Consider the following 25,539-nt stretch of genomic DNA (forward strand, 5'->3'; position numbering starts at 1 on the left):
TATCTCTATCTATCTATCTATCTATCTATCTATCTATCTATCTATCTATCTCTATCTATCTATCTATCTATCTATCTATCTATCTATCTATCTATCTATCATCATCTCTCCTTCTCTCTCTCCCCCCCTCTCTCTCACACACTCTATCTATCTATATCTATCTATCTATTTATCTATCTATATCTATCTATCTATCTATCTTTCTATCTATCTATCTATCTATCATCATCATCTCTCCTTCTCTCCCTCCCCCCTCTCTCTCACACACTCTATCTATCTATCTATCTATCTATCTATCTATCTATCTATCTATCTATCTATCTATCTATCTCTATCTATCTATCTATCTATCTATCTATCTATCTATCTATCCATCCATCCATCCCTCTTTCTTTCTGTTTCTTTGTTTCTTTCCTCTCCCCCCCCTCCTCTCTCTCCCAGTGAACTTACGAGGTGTGGACGCTGCAGTTGTAGAACACAAAGCTGGTGCTGGCAAAAGTCATGCCCGTTTCTTTGGATTTGAGCTGGAGCTGGACAACATGGTGGTCTCCTGCGAGGAAGGAAACAACAGGGTTGCCCTGTTATTCATCCGAACACAGGGATGGAGGGAATTCTGTTCTTCTAGCAACTCTACCTGTGTGCTGGTCCACCTGAGTGTGGCTGTTCTCTAGGGCAGGGAACTTGGCAACTTTAAGACTTGTGAACTTCAACTCCCAGAATTCCTCAGCCAGGAAGTTGAAGCCCACAAGTCTTATGTGTGTGTGTGTGTGCGCGCGTGCACGCGCGCATGTACGTGTGTATGTATGTATGTATGTGTGTGTGTATATATATGTTTTACTGATTTTTCAACAGTGCTTATTCAACAAACGTGTTGTCTGAGTTTATCGTTCACTAATGCAAATTAAATTCCTAATCCCTAGTCCGTTTCTCCAGCCAGTGATAAAATAAGTCCCAAGTTTGAAAATATTCTGTTTCTTCTTTTTCTTTCAGCCTCAAAGTGAGTCTGTCCATTTCTGCACAGTCTAGTATTTTTTAAATTATTTCTTCCTCCGATGGTATTTCTTCATTTTCCCAATATTGTGCAAATATACGTTTTGCTGCTGTTATCGCAGGCAAAATCAAATCTGTGCTTCGTTTATCGAGCTTTTCTGGCCCTACCTCATAAAAAAAAAAAAAGTTCAGGTTTCAAATCTATGTGTTTCCCACAAGTCTTAAAGTAATGTAAATCACCGCATGTGAACCACACATTTAGATCAAGAGCACGTTTCCCCCAATTTGCTTCCCTTTCCCACATCCCACGGACCCCGAGGTCTCAGCCGTGACAACTCCTTTCCTAACCTTGGCGGACTGACAGGTCTTTCTATTTCCGTTAATCCCGGCCTCGATTCATTTAATGACAACCTGAATACCGGCCTGTGATTCATCTGACAAGCGAATCGGAGGGACCTATTAAGACTTCAGAACGAAGGTGTGCGCATGTTTAATGCAAAACCTTGGCCCTCATTTTTCGCCCCCTGAAAGAGTCATTAATCAATCACGGCAAAGGGGACTTGACAGACACTCACCGTGGTGTCTGCGTGCGCAAATATGCACTCGCACATCCCGGCATACATCTGGGGACCAGGACGCTCACACACAAACACACACACACACACACACACACACACACACACACACCGCTCCATCTGCCAACAATGACTTGGATACCTCTGTTAATGTGCTGGATTTAATTGCAGGCCACTTCTTGCTAGGACCGTGGTCCCCACCAGGCTGTGGGCAGAGTTTGCCTGCAGTACGGCATTCTATCCACTGTGCCACCAAGGCTCTCCCTCCCTCCCTCCCTCCCTCCCTTCCTTCCTTCCTTCCTTCCTTCCTTCCTTCCTTCCTTCCCTCCCTCCCTCCCTCCTTCCTTCCTTCCTTCTGACTTAGCAATAGCCCTTAGACTTATATACCGCTTCACAGTATTTTACAGCCCTCTCTAAGCAGTTTACTGAGTCAGCCTGTTGCCCCCCCAACAATCTGGGTTCTCATTTACCGACCTCGGAAGGATGGAAGGCTGAGTCAACTTTGGGCCGGTGAGACTCGAACTGCCGAACTGCAAGTAGCCTGCAGCACTGCTTTCTCACCACTGTGCCATTTATTGTTAATTATTGCTTTAGTCTGGCAAGATTCTGTCTCTAGGCAAACAACAATAAAGGAACTGCTCAGAAGTCACTCCGCACGTTGTCCTTGGGGCCTGACACGCACACACACACACACACACACACACACACACACACACACAGAGAGAGAGAGAGAGAGAGAGAGAGAGAGAGAGAGAGAGAGAGAGAGCTTGGGATCCTAACCATTTGGATACGTACCATTTTCCGTGATGATCTTTGGGACCTCCTTGGCTGCTGGCGACAGGCACTTGATTTTATTGCCTGACACCACACCGTTCATTTCTGCCAGGTCCCCAAAGGAGCAATTGACCCCATTGGATAGCTCAGGCACGTTGTAGGTCTCCAACACCAGCTGGAGGAGAAAAGGAATTGAGGAGAGGAAAGTGAGGGATAAGAAAACATGGAAAAGGACAGGAGTCCCCAAAGCTACAGAAGGAAAGAGAGAAGCTCCTGATGTTGCCATCACCACCAAAAGGAGGAGGCTGAGATTAATCAAACGATGTGTTTTGTCTTCCTCATAATCACAACTGCACAGGTTACAGCAGACATGTCAAACTCGCGACGTCACGTGACGTCGCGCAACGTATCGGAACTTTTTCACCATTGCTGGAAATGGGGTGGGCGTGGCTTCCCGATGATGCATCTGGCCCGCGGGCCGGCAGTTTGAAACCCCTGGGTTAGAGTGTAGACCAGGGATAGGCAACCTTGGCTCTTTTATGACTCGTGGACTTCAACTCCCAGAATTCCTGAGCCAGCCCCGCTGAGGGGAAAGAGAGAGGTTTCCATGCTGAGCCACGCTGGCTCAGGAATTCTGGGAGTTGAAGTCCACGAGTCATAAAAGAGCCAAGGTTGCCTACCCCTGGTGTAGATCAACAATGAGACCATCAAAACAGTGGAGGAATTCATCTTTCTGGGATCTAAAATCAACCAACACGGTGTTTTTATCTTGTGAGGGTATCCAATCCAGTGATGGGATTCAGCCAGTTCGCATCAGTTTGGCAGAACCGGTAGCTAAACCTGGTTGACTTCGGGGAACCGGCTGAACGCACGCTGCTTCTGGGAGTCCGTTCCAGGCCTGGGAGGTCCTGGACGAGGCCTCCCAGGCCTAGAACGGCCTGCCGGAAGTGTGCGGATGCCATTTCCGGAAGTCCGTTCTAGGCCTGGGAGGCCAGAGAGTTCAGAGGTACCCCAAAAGCCCTCCTCCTTACTGTCACACTATACTGGGAGACCGAGATGTTGTTGGGGTGCACGGTGAGTCGGACGCACTGCTTCGTCTCCGCAGCAAACCTCCGAGGCTCGCTGGACCGTTCACACTGTTCCTTCCTGGTGCACCTGAAAAGTGAGAGAGATGAACACAGAATCAGAAGCCATCAAAAGGCTTGCACCAAGCACAGTAGTCCTCCCACTTACGACCGGTTGGTCATAGGCCTCCCTGGAGGAAGTTACACCCTGGATTCAAAGTTCTGACGGCCTCATTGTCGCACGCCCACACTGGGTGTGCATGGAAGGCTGTGTGCAGCATCCCGCCGTCATGTGACGGTTTTACCACAAATCCCTATACAGGTAGTCCTTGACTTACAACAGCTCACTTAGTGGCCGTTCAAAGTTACAACGGCAATGAAAAAAGGGACTTAGGATCATTTTTCAGACGACCGTTGCAGCATCCGCCATGGTCGGATGATCAAAATTCATACACTTGGCAACTGACTCGTATTTATGACGGTTGCAGTGTCCCGGATGTATGTGTCACGTGATCTCCTTTTACGACCTTTGGACAAGCAAAGTCAACAGGAAAGCCAGGTTCACTCCTTACTCACTGAACAACTTCAGGGATTCCTTTAACGACTGTGGCAAAAAAAAAGGTTTAACATGGGTGGACTTCAACTCCCAGAATTCCTCAGCTATCATGGTTTAAGATGGGTGGACCAACTCCCAGAATTCCTCAACTATCATGGTTTAAGATGGGTGGACTTCAACTCCCAGAATTCCCCAGTTATCATGGTTTAAGATGGCTGGACTTCAACTCTCAGAATTCCCCAGCTATCATGGTTTAAGATGGGTGGATTTCAACTCTCAGAATTCCCCAGCTATCATGGTTTAAGATGGGTGGATTTCAACTCCCAGAATTCCTCAGATATCATGATTTAAGATGGGTGGACTTCAACTCCCAGAATTCCTCAGCTATCATGGTTTAAGATGGGTGGACTTCAACTCCCAGAATTCCCCAGCTATCATGGTTTAAGATGCGTGGACTTCAACTCCCAGAATTCCTCAACTATCATGCTGTAAGATGGGTGGACTTCAACTCCCAGAATCCCTCAGCCAATTTGGACACTCGGCAACGGGCATGTATTTATGACAGTTGCAGGGTCCGGACGTCAAGTAATTACTGTTTGTAACCTTCCCAGTCGGATTCTGACAAGGAAGGTCAATGGAGGAAGCCCGATTCGCTTTACATGATTCGCTTAACAACGGTAGTGACTCGCTTAACAACTGTGTCCCCCCCCCAAAAATGGGCCCTAAAATGGGGCAAAACTGCCCACAACTCTCTTCCTTTGCACTGGAAATTTTGGGCTGAGTGGTGGCCGTGAGCCGAGGACTCCTGATCAGGGTTTTTATTTGTAAATCCAGCTCCTGTTCTCGGATGTAGCCTTCTCAGTCTGGTTTCCGCGGGAACAAAGGCTCCCGACACCTTCTCCCTGGCACCCGCTCACCTTTGCCAACAGCTCAACACCTCCCGTGCCAAAAGGTGTGAAGAATCATCCCAAAAAGGAAAGTAAGTGAGCTCAGTGAGAGAACAGGTGAAAACATGCGCGGCACGTGGAAGCATTTGGCCTGGCCAGAAATTCAGCAGACTATGATTGGGTTGGCCTTAAGAAGAAAGAGGGAAAGAGGGGAATTAGAGAGGGAGAAGAGAAAAGGAAGAAGCAAAAGAAAAGGGAAAGCAGAAAAACCCTTCCTCCCTCTGTTCTCTATTTCCTCCCTCCCTCTTTTCTCTATTTCCTTCCTCCCTCCCTCCTCTGTTCTCTATTTCCTCCCTTCCTTCCTCCCTCCCTCCCTCTGTTCTCTATCTCCTTCCTTCCTTCCTCCCTCCCTGTTCTCTATTCCTTCCTCCCTCCCTCTCTCTCTCTCCCTCTGTTCTTTATTTCCTTCCTCCCTCCCTCTCTCCCTCCCTGTTCTCTATTTCCTTCCTCCCTCCCTCCCTCTGTTTTCTATTTCCTTCCTTCCTTCCTTCCTTCCTTCCTTCCTTCCTTCCTTCCTTCCTTCCTTCCTTCCTTCCTTCCTCCTTCTCTCCCTCTGTTCTGTATTCCTTCCTCCCTCCCTCCCTGTTTTCTATTTCCTTCCTTTCTCCCTCCCTCTCTCCCTCCTCTGTTTTCTATTTCCTTCCCTCCTTCTCTCCCTCTGTTCTCTATTCCTTCCTTCCTCCCTCTCTCCCTCCCTGTTCTTTATTTCCTTCCTTCCTTCCTCCCTCTCTCCCTCCCTCTGTTCTCTATTTCCTTTCTTTCTTCCTCCCTCCCTCCCTCCCTCCCTCCCTCCCTCCCTCCCTCCCTCCCTTCCTTCCTTCCTTCCTTCCTTCCTTCCTTCCTTCCTTCCTTCCCTCTTGATGTTTTACCTCACTTGTTGTAAACTTCCTAGAAGCGGAAGGGTGATTTTTATCCCAAAGGTGCTTTTTCAGGAGGCAACTGGACTTTCCGGTTTTTCTTTGAAGACATTTCGCTTCTCATCCCAGAAGCTTCTTCAGCTCTGACTGGATGGTGGGGGGAATGGAAAGATTTATACTCCTTGCAGACAGCTGGTCATTTGCGTTTTTTTTAGCAAGTCGTTAAAGCTACCTGGAGGCTTATCTGTGTCTCCAAGGTCACCCGAGTGGTGCAAATGGGTGTGGAGCCTTCTTGGGCCTGCCAGACTGGAGATAGATGGTGTCGGATCCCTCCCCCTCTGTTGAGGGAGGGGCTGTTCAGTTTTGACCTAGATGGCCTCTTTGATCCTTCTTTCAAACCAGCGGCCCTCTTTGTCCAAAATGTGGAGTTTGCTGTCTTCGAAAGAGGGGCCTTTGTCTTTTAAATGCAGATGGACTGCTGAATCTTCTCCCCTAGTTCTCCTAGGTTGTGCCATACCCATTTGCAACACTCAGGTGACCCTGGAGACACAGGTAAATCTCCAAGTGGCCTCGATGACTCTCTTAAAATAATGCAAATGACCAGCTGTCTGCAAGGAGTATAAATCTTTCCCTTCCCCACCCTCCAGTCAGAACCTGAGGAAGCTTCTGGGATGAGAAGCGAAACGTCTTCAAAGAAAAACAAGTAAGTCCAGTTGCCTCTTGAAAAAAGCACCTTTGGGACAACCATGATCCGGATGATGGAGAATCTCCATAGACGAGGGTGATTTTTAACAAATAAACAAACATCTGCTTTGGGTCCCAGATAGCTTTTACAGTTTATTACAGGCTTTCCCATCCTGAACTCTCTCCAGATGTGTGGACATCAACTCCCAGAATTCCCTAGCCAGTATCGCTGAGAATTCTGAGAGTTGAAAATCCCCTTCTCGGCAGCTGAACTTCAATTCCCAGAATTCCTCTGCCGGTGTGGCCAGAGATGAGAGATAACGGGGCGTCGAAAGCCCTTTTCTAGGTAGCTGAACTTCAATTCCCAGAATTCCTCTTCCAGTGTGGCCAGCGCTAAGAATTCTGGGAGATGAAGTCCCCCCCCCTCATCTGGAGGATTCCTACATTGGAAAAGAATGCATCGGCAAGGTGCACAAAATCAAAGGCGAACATTTAACTGGATGTGACTTGATAAACTGAAGCAGAGATTTGTGCAGCCCCAGGTGTGCAACCTACTACTTCACACTGAGATTGTCGCAGCATCAGGAGCATTGCCACCTTTTTGAACAGCTGCCCCGCCAATCCCAATGCTGTGGGATCTGCAAGTTGCCAGAGACTCCGAGGGCTGAAATTCTGCCTGCTTCCCATCTGCTAAAGAAGCCTGCCAGATTCAAAAAAAAAAAAAAGGTGGGGGGGTGAAGCTAAGGAAAGAAAGCAAAACATGTGGGATTCCATGCTCCATGCTCCACCACATGATGCTCAGCCTCCATATGGGGAACTTGCATTGATCGTCTTCAGCTAGCCTTGAACAGCTTGAGGCTAGCGCCAACCAGAACAGGAATTTCCAGTGCTGGGTGGAAGAAAATGCGGTGGGGAAGCATCAGAATGGCCTTGATTCCACTGCACTGCAGATAGTCCTCAACTTACCAACACGAGTGCTGCATTTTGTGACTTTTCTTGCCACGGTTGTTAAGTGAGCCAGCACAATTATTCAACTAGTAACGCGGTTGCTGCTAAACACCACTGACCAAAGGCGATTTGCTTAGGGACTGTTCACAATTAACAACGGCGCTGAAAAGACTGACTTATGAGTGTGTTTCACACTTACGACCATGGCGGCATTCCCCTGGGTCACATGATCAAAATTCAGTCGCTTGACGACTAACTCGTCTTTATGACGGTCGCAGTGTCCCGGGGTCACGTCATCCCCTTTTGCGACCTTCTGACAAGCAAAGTCAATTGGGGGGGAGGGAGCCAGGTTCGCTTAACCACCAGGTTACTAACTTAACAACTGCAGGGATTCACTTAAGAACGGTGGCGAGAAAGGTTGCAATATGGGGCAAAGCTCACTTAGCAATTGTCTCACTTAGTGACAGAAATTCTGGGCTCAGTTTTGTTCATAAGTTGAGGACCACCTGTATAATTCAAGTTCCTTTTCTTTTCTTGCTTTCTTCTTATATTTTTTAAAAAATTGGATATCAAATTATTTTGTTGGTTATAATGCTGATGGCCAGATTTTCCTCGTACTGGCCTGTGGGAATACAGTATTAAGAGTGAAAGAGAGACGTAATTGAAAGTTTGTCCAGAAAAGAAATTGAAAGAAATTTAATACTGTAAACCGCCCAGTTATCTTGTGGTAATATGAGCAGTCAATACATTTAATCAATAGTAATAATAAAAGAAAAATAATAGTAAAAATGGGTTGGGATGCACTTTCTACCCAATCCTATTAAAGTCAAAAAAAGCAAATTCCACTTCTTTTGGGAATAGCTGGGAACTAAATATCTATCTATATCTATAACTCTCTACCTCTACCTCTATCTCTGTCTCTATCTATCTATCTATCTATCTATCTATCTATCTATCTATCTATCTATCTATCTATCTATCTGTCTGTCTGTCTGTCTGTCTGTCTGTCTGTCTCTATCTACTGTCTCTCTCTCTCTCTCTCTCTCTCTCTCTCTCTCTCTCTCTCTCTGTCTATCTATATTTATGTATCTCTCTCTATATCATCTGTCTGTCTGTCTTTCTGTCTGTCTGTCTGTCTGTCTGTCTGTCTCTCTCTCTCTCTCTCTATCTACATATCTATCTGGGTCTATCTATCATCTATCTGTCTATCTGTCTGTCTGTCTGTCTATCTATCTATCTATCTATCATCTGTCTGTCTGTCTATCTATCTATCTATCATCTGTCTGTCTGTCTATCTATCTATCTATCTATCTATCTATCTATCTGTCTGTCTGTCTGTCTGTCTGTCTGTCTGTCTGTCTATCTATCTATTTATCTATCTATCTATCTATCTATCTATCTATCTATCTATCTATCTATCATCTATCTATCTATCTATCTATCTATCTATCTATCTATCTATCTATCTATCTATCTATCTATCTACCTATCTATCTCTATCTATTTAGGTCTATCTATATCTATGTATCTCTCTCTATATATATATTCTGCCTGTCTGTCTGTCTGTTTGTCTGTCTCTCTCTCTCTCTATCTATCTATCTATCTGTCTGTCTGTCTGTCTGTCTGTCTGTCTATCTATCTATCTATCTAGGTCTATCTACGTCTATCTATATCTATGTATATATCTCTCTCTCTATCATCTATCTGTCTGTCTGTCTGTATCTATCTCTATCTATCTATCTATCTATCTATCTATCTATCTATCTATCTATCTATCAACTGTCTATCTATCTATCTATCTATCTATCTATCTATCTATCTATCTATCTATCTATTGTCAACAAAAGTGCGTATAGTCAAGGCTATGGTCTTCCCAGTTGCAATGTATGGCTGTGAAAGTTTGACCATAAGAAAGGCTGCGCGCCAAAGAATTGAAGCCTTTGAACTCTGGTGCTGGAGAAGACTCCTGCGAGTCCCATGGACTGCAAGGCGATCAAACCGGTCGGTCCCAGAGGAGATCAACCCTGACTGCTCTTTAGAAGGCCAGATCCTGAAGTGGAAACTCAAATCCTTTGGCCACCTAATGAGAAGGAAGGACTCACTGGAGAAGAGTCTAATGCTGGGAAAGGTTGAGGGCAATAGAAGAAGGGGACGACAGAGAAGGAGGTGGCTAGATGGAGTCACTGAAGCAGGAGGCGTGAGCTTAAATGGACTCCAGAAGATGGTAGAGGACAGGAAGGCCTGGAGGAACATTGTCCATAGGGTCGCGATGGGTCGGACACGACTTCGCAACTAACAACAACAACAACAACAAAAATCTATCTATCTATCTATCTATCTATCTATCTATCTATCTATCTATCTATCTATCTATCTATCTATCTATCTATCTATCTATTTTGTTGGCTGTGCACCCAGTGGAGAATGGACTTAACTGGAGTCCCCACTGCTAGAAAAGTCTGACTGGAACAGTCCTGTTTGGCTGCCTTCCATGGGAAGAACATTTGAAATTATTGGAAAACAACAACATCACCCTTCTTTGGAACATATGTCTTTTGTTTTGACCTTGAACGAAACTGCGCCATCCGAGCAGCCGTTGGACCACTCCAAAGTGTTTCATGTTAGAAAGACAACTCAGAATGCCTGAAAACACAACTCTCCCAACGCATTTGGGTTTCAGGCTTTGAAGCGCTCCAAACAGCTGTTATTTTGAAGAGGAGACAATCTGCGTTCCCCACCACCACCACCCGTTCACAACATGCCAACTTCATTTTATATACAACGTGCCACGGGATGGATAGAATTCAGTGTGGCTGCGGAGAGGCAGGAAAAACCCACAGGGTGTTGTTCCCTCTGGTTTCCAAATCCCCTTTTTGTGTATTTGTAGTATCTTTTTGGTAATCAAACATTTTGTATCTAACTATCTAACAAAATGGAATTCAATGGTGAAAAATTCAGGTTCTACATTTAGACAAGAAAAACCAAATGCACAGGTACAATATAGGAGGTACCTTGCTCAATAGTAGCAACTGTGAGAGGGATCTCGGAGTCCTAGTGGAAAATCACTTACATAGGAGCCAGCCGTGTGCTGCAGCTGCTAAAAAAGCCAACACAGTGCTAGGCTGCATTAAGAGAGGGACAGAGTCGAGATCACGTGAAGGGTTGATACCACTTTACAAGGCCTTGGTAAGGCCACACTTGGAATACGGCATCCAGTTTTGGTCACCACGATGTCAAAAAGATGTTGAGACTCTGGAAAGAGTGCAGAGATAAGCAACAAAGATGATCAGGGGATTGGAGGCTAAAAGATATCAAGAACGGTTGCTGGAATTGCGCTGCAACCGTCATAATGTGAGTCCATGGCCAAGCATCCATATTTTGACCACATAAGCGTGGGGAAGGTGCCACGGTCATCGGGTGAAAAATGGTATCAGTCCCTCCTTTTCAGTGCCGTCGTAACTTTGAACTGGAAATGGGAAGTGAAAAATGGAAATTACACCAAGGGTAATGGTAAACAGAACTTCATCCCCAAGCAGAAGAAGAGAAGAAAGCTCCACCTCAGATGTTCCAGCAAAATTGGACAGGCAAAGGAATTCACACAGAAGCACAGGAGACCTCAAGGAGAGATCCAAGCTAGAACTATGAAGAAGTTTCCTGAACTTCCCCAATTAATCAGCGGAACGAGTTGACTCCAGAAGTTGTGGGTGCTCCATCACTGGAACTTTTCAAGAAGAGATTGGACATCCCTTTGTCTGAAATGGTATAGGGCAGGGGTCCCCAATCCCCAGTCCATGGACCGGTACTAGACCGCGGCACGCCAGCAACCGGTTTGCACAAACAAGCAAAGCCCCATCATTGGGATGCAGGCAGCACACAAAACCACACACTCTCCGGTCCGTGGAAAAACCTTTCTCTGTGGAACCAGTCCCTGGTGCCCAAAAGGTTGGGGACCTCTGCTATAGGGTCTCCTGCTTGAGCTGGGAGTTAGACTAGAAGACCTCCAGGGGCCCTTCCAACTCTGTTGTTATTCCGTTATTCCGTTACTCCATTATTCCGCTGTTCTGTTGTGGGTGCTCCATCACTGGAGGTTCTCAAGAAGAGATTGGACATCCATTTGTCTGAAATGGTCTAGGGCAGACATGTCAAACTCGCGACGTCACATGACATCACGTGACGTATCGGAACTTTTTCCCCATTGCCAGCAATGGGGTAGGCACGGTTTCTTCGTGACGCGTCTGGCCCGCGTCCGGCAGTTTGACACCCCTGGTCTAGGGCAGGGCTAGGTAACCTTGGCTCTTTTATGACTCGTGGACTTCAACTCCCAGAATTCCTGAGCCAGCGTGGCTCAGCTTGGAAACCTCTCCCTTTCCCCTCAGCATGGCTGGCTCAGGAATTCTGGGAATTGAAGTCCACCAGTCATAAAAGAGCCCAGGTTGCCTAACCCTGCACTAGACTAAACAAACCTAGTTCCCACAACTTGACAACCCTCTAGTTCAGGGGTAGGCAACCTTGGCTCTTTTACGACTCGCGGACTTCAACTCCCAGAATGCCTGAGCCAGCATGGCTCAGCATGGAATCCTCTCCCTTTCCCCTCAGCATGGCTGGCTCAGGAATTCTGGAAGTTGAAGTCCACCAGTCATAAAAGAGGTTGCCTACCCCTGGTACTATAGGGTCTCCTGCCTGAGCAGAGGGTTGGACTAGAAGACCTCCAAGGTCCCTTCCATGCGGGAAACAGATGTCTATAGTGAGGGAAAACACGCCCCCAAGAATGCAGACACTATTTGAACCCGCGCTATATTTGGAGAACAGCACTGCAAAGTTTTGAAGAAGCGTGGAAAATGAAGGCTGGCATCAGTTTGGGTGGCCCCCAACCCCGATGGGGTTTAAAAAGACTTTTTTTTTTTTTAAAAAAAAAGGCATTAAAGCCAGGATGTCTCATGTCACCAAAGGGAGAATGCAGGAATGCTCTGTTGCTTCCTTCTGATCGTTGTTGACTACCCTGTTTATTTTTGGACTGTTTTCTGCGGTGGGCCACCCAGCTCCATTGTGGGAGAATCCTATATACATTCTTAAAATAAATTACAACGCAATAAATCCAGTTGGCAAGTCAACATATTGCCTTCCTGCATGTACCAAATAAAATTCTTCTCCCAGTCTTTAATTTTTCCCCTGTGCAACAGATGTCAAGCAGCTGCTTTAAGGAGGTGTTAAATGAGGAAAAAAGAAAGCACGGAGGGCTCCAATGGGTGCAGCTGTGTGTCGAAATCTGCACACTGGCCGGCGTGAGGTGAAAATCAAAACTCTGTCCTTTTTATACCTTCGGGAAAGTAAGCAGGGTGTGGAGACCAGCGCAGGTTTTGGCAGATTTTCGAAACCACCAAGGCCCTCAATAGATGCCACCGGAAAGCACTTTGTTCAGAGTTTCTTAACTGGTAAGAAGACACTCCTTTAAGTTACAACGGCACTGGGAAAAACTGACTTATGACCGTTTTCCCACACCTTACCGGCGTGGCAGGATCCCCATCGTCGCGGGATCAAAATGTGGCAACTGGCTCATATTTTTGACAGTTGCAGTGTGCCGCAAACATCTTTGGGGACTTTCTGACCACCGGGGCTGTGGTGGCGCAGTGGTTAGAGGGCAGGACTGCAGACAAAACTCTTCATTCCCACAGCCTGGAGTTCGATCCTGGCCAACTCCACGTTGACTCAGCCGCTCATTCCTTCCGAGGTCGGTAAAATGAGGACCCAGATTGTTGTGAGAGGCGGGGGGAAACTGGCTGGTACTGTAAACTGCTTTTAGAGAGGGCTGCAAAGCTGTCCATCACTGGAGGTTTTTAAGAACAGACTGGACAACCATTTGTCTGAAATAATATAGGTCCCAACTGTGCTATTCTGCTCTGCTCTGCTCTGCTCTGTTCCATTCCATTCCATTATTCTATTCTGTTCTGTTCTGTTCTGTTCCGTTCTGTTCCGTTCCATTCATTCTCTATTCTATTCTATTCTATTCTATTCTATTCTATTCTATTCTATTCTATTCTATTCTATTCTATTCTATTCTATTCTATATTCTGTTCCAGTGATGGTGAACCTTTTAGCGACCGAGTGCCCAAACTGCAACCCAAAACCCACTTATTTATCGCAAAGTGCCATGGCCGCATCAGCATTGTGGTGCCCTTGGGGGGGGCAGGGAGGCACCTCTGAGTGCCACCTCTAGCATGCAAAATCCAGGGGTGCAAAATGCCACCATGGTGCAAGGCACAAAAACAGCTGCCCCCGCACCACGGTGTGCAGATACAAGGTGCTGCACCACACAAGAATGGGGCAGGGCTAGTATCACGCAGGCGCTAGCCCCACCCCATTTTCAGCGCGTGCATGCTCGCGGCCCCTTGCACCCATGCACACATGTAAAATGCTTCCCTCTCCCTTTTCTTCCAGTCCACCAATCAACAATGGTTGGTGACCTCTGCTCTACCACCTCTACTTGAGCTTGTTAGTTGGCCGTTTCGCCTCCTTTGCGCTGGACGGGGCTCCTGCTCTGGGCGGCGGTGGCAGCCTGGTGGACCTGCTGCTGGCTGTGGTGGCACATGTGCCAACAGAGAGGGCTCTGAGTGCCGCCTCTGGCACGCGTGCCATAGGATCGCCACAACTGTTCTGTTCTATTCTATTCTATTCTATTCTATTCTATTCTATTCTATTCCATTCCATTCCATTCCATTCCATTCCACTCCATAGTTTCCATTCTATTCTATTCTATTCTATTCTATTCTATTCTATTCTATTCTATTCTATTCCATTCAATTCCACTCCATAGTTTCCATTCTATTCTATTCTATTCTATTCCATTCCATTCCATTCAATTCCACTCCATAGTTTCCTTTCCATTCTATTCTATTCTATTCTATTCTATTCTATTCTATTCTATTCTATTCTATTCTATTCTATTCTATTCTATTCTATTCTATTCTATTCTATTCTATTCTATTCTATTCTATTCTATTCTATTCTATTCTATTCCATTCCATTTCCATTCAAGATTTTCCCTGTGGCAATGGGGTTGCTTTCAAGCTCTGGGCTAAAATGCTTGGATGTGTGTGTGTGTGTGTGTGTGTGTGTGTGTGTGTGTGTAGGAAACCACACACCAAGGATGGCTTCCAACTTGTTGATGCCAGTGAAATAACTGTTCCTCCCAGGGAGGGTCTCCGGTCATCAATCCAGGCCACGGTGGCTTGACTGTCCAGCAGGCCCCAGTCCAAGGCCTCTTCTGATTCTGTTCTTCGCAGTTAATTGCCTACAAGGATGCTACTTATCCTAGGCAGCCCTAGAGGGAGAGAGGGGTGATGGAGATGGTTGCCTAGCAGCAGCCAATGGCGTGCCGTCTTTTATTATTATTTTTTCCTAGAAGGACCAAGAATGCTGGAGAAAAGCATAACCCATGATGGGGGGGGGGGGGCTCAGTTCCTCTCTGAAGAAAGGCCAAACTTGTTTGGCCTTTATTTGCCGAGAGTTGGAAAACAGGGCAAGGAGCAGACTTGGAGATTGTGACATGATCAAACGATAAACCGTGCAGAGTTGGAGGAAAACGGGGGTGATTCTTTTCGTTTCCCTCTGCAGACAAAACCTCCAGCGCACGACCTCTTAAACAGGTCAGAGGAAAAAAACGGGCAGGATATATTCTGCCAACATGCTAAACTAGGTTTATGCTAACCTTGCTTTGTCTTATTTTGTGACGTGCGAACGCCTCCAGAATCATCAGAATCAGAATCGAGCTGGACGGGACCTTGGAGGTCTTCTAGTCCAGCCCCCTACTCAAGCAGGAATTGCTATACCATAGAAATCAGAAGGTCGGCAGTTTGGCGGGTCGAATCCCGAGTGCCGCGTAACAGAGTGAGCGCCTCTTACTCGTCCCAGCTTCTGCCAACCTAGCAGTTCGAAAGCACGTAAAAAATGCAAGTAGAAAAATAGGGACCACTACGGTGGGAAGGTAACAGCGTTCCGTGCGCCTTTGGCGTCTAGTCATGCCGGCCACATGACCACGGAGACGTCCTCGGACAAGCGCTGGCTCTTCGGCTTTGAAACGGAGATGAGCACCGGCCCCTAGAGTCGGAAACGACTAGCACGCATGTGCGGGGGAACCTTTACCTTTTACCTTTTAGTAAAGGAGGCTTGAATTTTATTTATTTATTTATTTTATTTATTTTTATTTATTTTATTTTATTTTAATTCCATTTATATCCCGCCCTTCTCCGAAGACTCAGGGCGGCTTACAAGCTTAGCAGCAGCTAAGGATTGATATTTTTGTGAGAATCTAAAAAAAGAGGGAGGGGGGAGCTATTCGTTTATTCAGTAAGGAAATGCGTGTGGCTGGCCCAACTTAATCGCGGTGACTCTGGATGATTTACAGAAATAAAACCCCAGTATAAAACCCAAGGCAGGTAGTCCTCAGCTTACAGCCACAACTAGGCCCCAAATGTCTTGTTCTTAAAGCCAGACATTTGCGAAGTGGATTTTGCCCCATTTTACGACCTTTCGTGCCACCGTCGTTAAGTCAATCACTGCAGCCTTTCATTTAGTAATAAAGCTGTTAAGTGAATCTGGCTCTCTCCCCCCCCAATGGACTTTGCTTGTCAAAAGGTCACAAAAACGGGATCTCGCAACCCGGGGACACTGCCACCGTCATAAATATGAACCGGTTGCCGAGCATCCATAGTTTGACCACTTGACCATGGGGATGGTGCAAGGGGCGTGAGGAAAAAAATGGTCACAAGCCACTTCTGTCGGTACTGTTGTAACTTCAAATTGCGACTGCGACTAAGAGCCCACATTAGGTCTTATCTCGCTGCGATAAGGGAGGCGAGGTCTAACCACTTCGCCACCCTTATCGCGTCTGCAGATAATCGCCCGGCCGCCCTGTTCAGGGTGACTCGCTCCCTCCTAAATCAGGAGGTGAGGGAGGATCCCTTGCAGGGTCGTGCCGAGGAGTTTAACCAGCATCTGTCGGACAAAATCGCTCGGATTCGGACCGGTCTGGACTCTGACTGGGCAGAGTCTGGCGATCAGGACACGGGCGGTCTTGTCGATACCACCGGGGATGAGTTTGATTCTGTGACTCCGGAGGAAGTGGACAGGATCATGGGGAGGCTGAGCACCACCACATGTTTACTGGACCCGTGCCCTTCCTGGCTGGTCTATGCAGCCCGGGAGAGGACACGCAGCTGGTTCCAGGCAGTTATATCGGCTTCTTTGGGTGAGGGTAGCTTCCCCGCCGTCTTGAAAGAGGCGGTGGTGAGGCCTCTCCTCAAGAAGCCTGCCTTGGACCCAGCTGTATTGAACAACTTTCGTCCTGTCTCCAACCTTCGCTTTCTTGCGAAGGTTGTTGAGAGTGTGGTGGCGCATCAGCTCCCTCTGGTCCTGGATGAAGCGGATTATCTAGACCCGTACCAATCGGGTTTCAGGCCCGGGCACAGCACGGAGACGGCATTGGTCGCGCTGGTGAATGATCTCTGGAGGGCTCGGGACAGGGGATATTCCTCTGTTCTAGTCCTATTAGACCTCTCGGCGGCTTTCGATACCATCGACCATGGTATCTTGCTGCGGCGTCTCAGGGGACTGGGAGTGGGAGGCACAGTCTTACAGTGGTTCTCCTCCTATCTCCAGGGACGTTCGCAGTCGGTGTTGGCAGGAGGGCAGAGGTCGACCGCGAGGTCTCTCGTTTGTGGAGTTCCTCAGGGGTCGGTCCTCTCGCCTCTCCTGTTCAACATCTACATGAAACCGCTGGGTGAGATCATTCGTGGTTTTGGAGTTGGGTATCATCAGTACGCGGATGATACCCAACTTTTCCTTTCGACCCCAAACCACCCCAGTGATGCCCTCAACGTGATGTCCCGTTGCCTGGAGGCGGTTCGGGTCTGGATGGGGAGGAACAGACTTCAACTCAACCCCGACAAGACTGAGTGGCTTTGCATATCTTCATCCCGGGTCTATTCGGACATTCCACCTCTTGCTATGGGGGGTGAACTATTACCCCCCGTAGATAGGGCTCGCAACTTGGGAGTCCTCCTAGATTCACGGCTCACCCTGGAAGACCATATAGGAGCTGTGACTAGGGGGGCTTTCGCCCAGGTTCGCCTGGTGCGCCAGTTGCGGCCCTATCTTAGCCGGGATGATTTATGCACGGTCACTCATGCGCTCGTGGCCTCTCGTCTGGACTACTGCAACGCTCTCTACATGGGGCTGCCCTTGAGGACCACCCGGAAGCTCCAACTGGTACAGAATGCAGCCGCGAGAGTTGTGTTGGGAGTCTCCCGATACTCCCACGTTACACCTTTGCTCCGTGAGCTGCATTGGTTGCCAGTTGCCTTCCGGGTGAGATTCAAGGTACTGGTATTGGTGTTCAAAGCCCTTCATGGCATGGGGCCGGAGTACCTTAGGGAACATCTGCTGCCGGCATCAAGCTCCCTGCGCCCTGTGCGTTCCCACAGAGAGGGCCTCCTCAGGGTGCCACCGATCAGAGAATGTCGATTGGTGGCGCCCAGGGGGAGATCCTTCTCTGTGGGCGCTCCGGAGCTGTGGAATCAGTTGCCGGTAGAGCTCCGGATGGCGCCCGATCTTCGCTCCTTTCGTCACGATCTCAAGACGTTTTTGTTTGTACAAGCCGGCCTAGCCTGATGGGGATTGGTGGGGTTTTTATTTTTTTTGTATTCTTAATTTTATTTTTTGGGTTTTATTATTGTATTAATTGTTTTAACTTGGGCAATTATTTAATCTCTTTTTAATGTTTGTACTTTGTATTTGACTTTTGCCCTGTGAACCGCCCTGAGTCCTCAGGGAGAAGGGCGGTATATAAATATTATTAAATTAAATTAAATTAAATGGTCACTAAATGAACTGTTGTAAGTCGAGGACTGTCTGTAACCGCCCCGTCCCCCTGGTGACAACAATCAGGCCAACCACGTGATGGGCTAGGAATCGTCCCCAGCCGGTTAGCAGAACCATCCCTTCGGGGCTGTTCAAAAGAGAGTCAAAGTGGGGGACAATCTTATTTCCACAGGGATGGTGCTCCTCAAGGAGCCACCACAGAGAAGGCCCTTCTTCTTGGTCCCACCAGATGGATCTCCTCAAGAGAGGAGATCCATAATGTCCCCCGCCTCCCCATTCTGATGGATCTGGTTCTTCTTGGTCCCACCAGATGGACCTCCTTAAGAGAGGGGATCCATAACATCTTATTTCCAATCTTATCTCAGCAGGGATGATGTTCCTCAGGGAGGGAGCCACCATGGAGAAGGACCTTCTTCTGGGCTCCACCAGATGGATCTCCTTAAGAGTGGGGACCCATGGTATCCCCTGCCTCTTTGCTTTGGTGGGTCAGGTAGATATAACTGGTTACAGGCGGTCCTTCAAATAACAGGGAAGGAGCCACCATGGAGAAGGCCCTTCTTCTTGGTCCCACCAGATGGATCTCCTCAAGAAAGGAGATCCATAACGTCCCCCGCCTCCCCACTCTGGTGGATCTGGTTCTTCTTGGTCCTACCAGATGGACCTCCTTAAGAGAAGGGACCCATAACATCTTATTTCCAATCTTATCTCTCAGGGATGATGTTCCTCAGGGAGGGAGCCACCACGGAGAAGCCCCTTCTTCTTGGTCCTACCAGATGGACCTCCTTAAGAGAAGGGACCCATAACATCCCCTGCCTCCCAGCTTTTGTGGGTTGAGTGGACACAACTGGGAAAAGACAGTCCTTCAAATAACAGGGAAGGCACCCCCACAGAGAAGGCCCTTCCTTCTTCTAGGTCCCACCAGATGGATCTCCTTAAGAGAGAGGACCCATAATACCCCCTTGCTTCCCATTCTGGTGGGTTGGGTGGACATAACTGGGGGGAAAATGGTCCTTCAAAGAACAGGAAGGAGCCACCACAGAAAAGGCCTTCTTCTGGGTCCCACCAGATGCACCTCCTTAAGAGAGGGGATCCATAACATCTTACTTCCAATCTTATCTCTGTGGGGATGATGTTCCTCAGAGAAGGAGCCATCATGGAGAAGGCCTTCTTCTGGGTCCCACCAGATGGACCTCCTTAAGACAGGGGACCCATAACATACCCTGGCTCTGCCCTCTGGCGGGTCGGGTTGACAGAACTGGGAGAAGATGGTCCTTCAAATAACCTGGCCCCAAGACATGGAGAGCTTTGAAGGTGACAACCGGCCTCTCGAACTGGGACCCGGAAGCAAACGGGCAGCCAGTGCAGCTCCCGAAAGAGAGGCGAGACGGATACAAATCTAGGCCTGCACGAAAAACATGCAAGCCACCAACTTTGGAACTAACAGAAGCTTCTGGATACTCTGCAAAGGCACCCCCAAGTACGGCGCACGGTTAATTCAGGAGCTATCTGAAGGAAGGTCCCAGTGTCGCGTGACCACAGCTGAGTAGTCACAACAGGCCCAGACAACCTTGTGATTCCCAAAAAAAAAGGAAAAAAAATGGAAACAGGTCCAGAAAGGCATAACAAATCTGGCTGCTTGAGTGTGTGTTTCATTCCCGGCTTGGCTTACAACGTTGGCCAAATCTATCGCCTTGGCAAGTAGAACAGGCTAATCTATTCTAATGCATGCTAATTAAAGCTGAACTGCAAGCTTGACGAATAACCCAGCTCAAGACAGCAGAACCTCAACCCTCCCGGTTCCTTCCTCCTTGTCCCTTCCTATCTCTCCTCCCAGATGGGATGCTGCGTCTTGTTGCAAAGTTACTATTTTATTAAAATAGTGCAGATGTGCCCGAGTTGTTTTTGTTACAGTATTGGATATGGGGAAGAAAAAAAAGCATTTCAAAGCTTTCCCCCCCCCCTGTAAATGCAGACGCTTACGTACTGCACACACTGAGCTAAGACAGCGTTGTTCAAACGTGGCCCCTTTAAGAGGTGTGGACTACAACTCCCAGAATTCTCCTCCAGCCAGCCAGCTGCTTTTGAGGCCAAAAGGTGGGTTTAAATGGCAGAAAGGATTCATCTACCCCGCTTCGGGTCTGTTTTTTCTTTATGTATTTGCATCCCGCCTTTTTCCCCCCACATCAACAACAACCCTGTGAGGTAGATGGCCCTGAAAGGAAAGACTAGCTCGAAGTTCCCAGTCAGCTTTCATGCCTAAGAAAGAACTAGAACTCACTGTCTCCTAGAGATTGGCCCAAAGTCAGCGAGCCAGTTTTCATGGCTCAGGCGGGACTTGAACTCGTCGTCTTCTGCTTTCTAGCTTGGTGCCTAGCCGCTTACCAAACTGGTCCATGCAGAAAGCAGAAAGCCCAAGAATACTTGAGAAATCACGAATGCTCTATCCCAGGGGTAGGCTACCTTGGCTCTTTTATGACTGGTGGACTTCAACTCCCAGAATTCCTGAGCCAGCCATGCTGAGGGGAAAGGGAGAGGTTTCCAAGCTGAGCCATGCTGGCTCAGGAATGCTGGGAGTTGAAGTCCACGAGTCATGAAGGGGCCATAGTTTCCCCATGTTGGCTCAGGAATTCTGGTAGTTGAAGTCCACAAGTCATAAAAGAGCCAAGGTTGCCTACCCCTGGGCTAGGCCAACCTTGGCAGCTCTATGATTTGTGGACTTCAACTCCCAGAATTCCTGAGCCAGCATGGCTCAGCAGTGAAACCTCTCCCTTTCCCCTCAGCATGGCTGGCTCAGGAATTCTGGGAGTTGAAGTCCACGAGTGATGAGGGGGCCATAGTTCCCCCATGCTGGCTCAGGAATTCTGGGAGTTGAAGTCCACGAGTGATGAGGGGGCCATAGTTCCCCCATGCTGGCTCAGGAATTCTGGGAGTTGAAGTCCACGAGTCATGAGGGGGCCATAGTTCCCCCATGCTGGCTCAGGAATTCTGGGAGTTGAAGTCCCAAGTCATGAAGGGGCCACAGTTTCCCCATGCTGGCTCAGGAATTCTGGGAGTTAAAGTCTACAAGTCATAAAAGAGCCAAGGTTGCCTACCCCTGATCTATACAGTTAGCCTAGAACAGGCACGTCAAACTGCTGGCCTGCAGGCCAGATGCGTCACACCGAAACCGCACCCACCCCATTGCCGGCAATGGGGAAAAAGTTCCAATACATCGCGCGACGTCACGTGACGTCGAGAGTTTGACATGTCTGGCCTAGAAAAACAGTAGGTCCTCGCCTTACAACCACAACTGAGCCCAAACTTTATGTTGCTAAGTGAAACAGCTCTTCAGCGTGTTTTGCCCCATTTTACGACCTTTCTTGCCACGGTTGTTAAGTGAATCACTGCAGCTGTTAAGCTAATGACACCGCTATTAAGCAAATCTGTCTTCCCCATCGACTTCGCTCGTCAGAAGGTCGCAAAAGGGGATCACGTGACCCCTGGGGTCACTGCAACTGTCATAGGTAGGAGCCGGTTGCCAAGTGTCTGAATTTTGATCACGTGACCATGGGGATGCTGAAGTAGTCGTTAAGTATGAAAAACGGTCATAACTCACTTTTTCGGTGCTATTGTACCTTTGAATGGTCACTGTTGTAAGTTGAGGGCTACCTGTATGTTCCCTTCCCTTCTCCTCCAGGGAACATCTAGAGAAGATGTTGACGAACCTAAAGGACGTCATCTTGAAAGTCCATCAAGAGTTATCTTCAAGAATTTGGCTAAGAAGCACACACGGCGACTGAAAATAGGAGGAGCCTTCCTTCCTTCCTTCCTTCCTTCCTTCCTTCCTTCCTTCCTTCCTTCCTTCCTTCCTTCCTTCCTTCCTTCCTTCTTATTCTCTTTCCTTCTTCTCATTTTTCTTTCTTTCTTCCTTCCTTCCTTCCTTCCTTCCTTCCTTCCTTCCTTCCTTCCTTCCTTCCTTCTTATTCTCCTTCCTTCTTCTCATTTTCCTTCCTTCCTATTCTCTTTCCTTCTTCTCATCTTCCTTCCTTCCTTTCTTCCTTCCTTCTTCTCATTTTCCTTCCTTCCTACTCTCCTTCCTTCTTCTCATTTTCCTTCCTTCCTATTCTCTTTCCTTCTTCTCATCTTCCTTCCTTCCTTTCTTCCTTCCTTCTTCTCATTTTCCTTCCTTCTTATTCTCCTTCCTTCTTCTCATTTTCCTTCCTTCCTTCCTTCCTTCCTTCCTTCCTTCCTTCCTTCCTTCCTTCTTATTCTCCTTCCTTCTCATTTTCCTTCCTTCCTATTCTCTTTCCTTCTTCTCATCTTCCTTCCTTCCTTCCTTCCTTCCTTCCTTCCTTCCTTCCTTCCTTCCTTCCTTCTTCTCATTTTCCTTCCTTTCTTCCTATTCTCTTTCCTTCTCATCTTCCTTCCTTCCTTCCTTCCTTCCTTCCTTCCTTCCTTCCTTCCTTCCTTCCTTCCTTCCTTCCTCCCTCCCTCCCTCCCTCCCTCTCTTCCTTTCTTCCTTTCCTCCCTCCCTCCCCCCATTCATTAATTCACTCACTCACTCATTCATTCATTCTATTTAAATGCCTATCCAACTCCCACATGGTGACGCGCATCCTGGGGAAATAGTTTCCATCAAGTCACAAAGAGTCAGAAGCAACCCAGTCACAATAACCACCTTTTCTCCAAGTTGTGCTAGAGCAGACATGTCAAACTTGCGACGTCACGTGATGTCGCGCAACGTATCGGAGACTTTTCGCCATTCCCAGCAATGGGGTGGGTGTGGCTTCCGGATGACGCATCTGGCCCGCGGGCAGGCAATTTGACACCCTTGTGCTAGAGCTTCCGAACTCCCAAGATCTGAAAGTGTGCATTGCCCATCACCCAAAGGCTACCATACGAGGACAAATTATGCATTATAAAGATTGCTTGGAGATGGAGAGATACTTCCAACGTAATCTACCAGATCCCCTGCGTGGATTGCCCCTGTAATTATGTAAGACAGATGGGGAGGAAGCTAAACACCAGACTGCAAGAAAACAAGCCAGCGATCAGATAGGGAGACCCAAACTCATTGGTAGCCTCACGCTGCAATGAACAAGGACATACATTCAATTTTGCAGGAACTAAGATTGTCGGGCGAGCAGGCACAAAAACAGCCAGGGAAATGATTGAAGCCTTGGAAACGGGCCCCCTCGTCCATCAACAGGAGTGCTGATTTACCCCTAGCTGATCAGGTACTTTGGAGGCGAGGGTTTGACAGCGCATGCAAACAACAGCCAACGTCTTAATAGTCAGCCATCAATCAACATCTGAAAAGCCACATACAACAGACATCATACAAATACCACACAGAGAAGAGTCCAAAGCACACACTATGCTAGAGAGACGTTCCTCAAGGATGGGCCCCAGCATGAGTCTGAAAGATCGGAAGACAATCTGGGACCCACCCAGATTGGACCCCGTGCTGGAGTTGTTGATGCTCACGGTGTTTTTCGCATCTGTCACCCGTTAAGTCTTTACTTATGGGTGTGCAAACTGCGGTGACAGGCTTTGCTATGATTTGCTTCTTTACGACGGCCTTAATTGCACCGCGTTGAGCAAACTATACAAAAGGGAGGTTAAATTAATTGGCTCTTGTTTCACAATCTGAAACGTTATCCAGAAGCCGGATTACTGAAGTTCAGAAGAATCAAAATAATTAAGGGTCCAATTGCACACAGTGACAAATATAGATGGTGACGGAATCCCGTGTTTCGAATCCATGGAAGACTCGCTGCTAGAGGCAAAAAAAGGGGGGGGGGAGTTGCCGGACAATTATGTTTACAAGCTTTACCAAAGTACTGGAACTATAGGCTCATATTTATTTTATTTATAAATTGATATCCCGCTATTTTTTTAATAAATAACTCAATGTGGAGAACATGCTTAATACTAACTCCTTCTCCTATTTCCCCCAAAACAGCAACCCTGTGAGGTAGGATGGGCTAAGAGAGAGCGACTGGCCCAAAGTAACACAACTGGCTTTCATGCCTAAGGGGAGGGGATGAGAAATCACGGTTTTCTGATGATTGTCCTAAAGTTGGGAAGCTGGCTTAAATACCTAAGACAGACCCAGAACAAACCGTGTCTTAGTTATTGGCCCAAACTCACCAGGCCGGCTTTCATGCCTAAAGTGGGTTTAGAAGAAACAATCCCTTGGTCATGGGCCCAAAGTAATTGACAATGAAAATGAAACCAGGGTTAGGGTTAGGGTTAGGGCAATGATGGCGAACCTTTCAGAGATCGAGTGCCCAAACTGCAACCCAAAACCCACTTATGTATCGACGGGTGTCGGGTAGGCGTGGCCCGATGGGTGGGTGTGGCCCATTATGTGGGCCTGACCCATGGGGTGGGTATGGCCAATTGGGTGGGCGTGGCTCACTGGGTGGACGTGGCTGCCATGGTAACGGCAGACTGGGTGGGACTAAAAAGTTCAATCAATCAACTCCAACTTTGCGAGATCTTTTTTTTTCCCCCGCGAGAAGTTTATTTTATTTATTTAATTGGATTTGTATACCGCCCTTTCCCGAAGGACTCAGTTGAAATTGATTGATTGATTGAACCTTTTTCTTTTTCTTTTTTTGGCACACGGTGGCGAAAAGGTTTTATAAAACCCAGCTGAAGGCCTAGGACTGGGGCGATGGCGCGCGTGCCCGCAGAGAGGGCTCTGCGTGCCACCTGTGCGGCACGCGTGCCATAGGTTCGCCACCACGGGGCTAGGGTTAGGGTTAGATCTCTTTGGAGTCAGGGCTGAAAAATGGTGTGAGGGCTTGAGTCTAGGAGGATCGCAAAGGAAAGAGAATATAATAGCTTTTTCTTCAGACTCTTTTGAGGGTCGCAGTGAAAAATATGGGGAAAATCCCACTGACAATGGAAACGAAACTACGGTTAAGGATAAGTCTAGCGTTAGATCACTTTGGAGTCAGGGCTGAAATGGAGCGGTTAGTGCAAGATTCTAGACCTCACCGTTGAAGCCTAGTGACCGACTCGCAAACATTCATTTATTTTATTTTATTTTTATTTTTATTCCATTTATATCCCGCCCTTCTCTGAAGACTCAGGGCGGCTTACAAACTTAGCAGTAGCCTTCATTCTATGTATATGCCTGCTTTTAGGGCTTTCACACACACACCCAAGCGGCATTATTACAAAGTCAGCTTAATTGCCCCCAACAATCTGGGTCCTCAGATTGTTGATTTAGTGACCATTCAAAGTTTTACAATACCACTGGAAAAAGTGACTTACAAC

The 25,539-nt window shown here is 47.6% G+C and overlaps 1 protein-coding gene across 1 annotated transcript in view; it reads right to left on the reverse strand.

Moving 5' to 3' along the window:
- Positions 1 to 25,539, reverse strand: part of PLXNA4 (plexin A4) — a gene marked incomplete at both ends in the record, with an annotated part of 438,455 nt that overhangs the window by 135,675 nt on the left and 277,241 nt on the right. Inside the window, 3 exons of the mRNA XM_081331751.1 lie at positions 451 to 550; positions 2,361 to 2,514; positions 3,371 to 3,494. Coding sequence (XP_081187877.1) covers positions 451 to 550; positions 2,361 to 2,514; positions 3,371 to 3,494 — 378 coding nt within the window. The remainder of the gene's footprint in view (positions 1 to 450; positions 551 to 2,360; positions 2,515 to 3,370; positions 3,495 to 25,539) is intronic.

The sequence above is a fragment of the Vipera berus genome, assembly GCF_964194415.1.
Source record: "Vipera berus genome assembly, chromosome: 6".
Lineage (NCBI taxonomy): Eukaryota > Metazoa > Chordata > Lepidosauria > Squamata > Viperidae > Vipera > Vipera berus.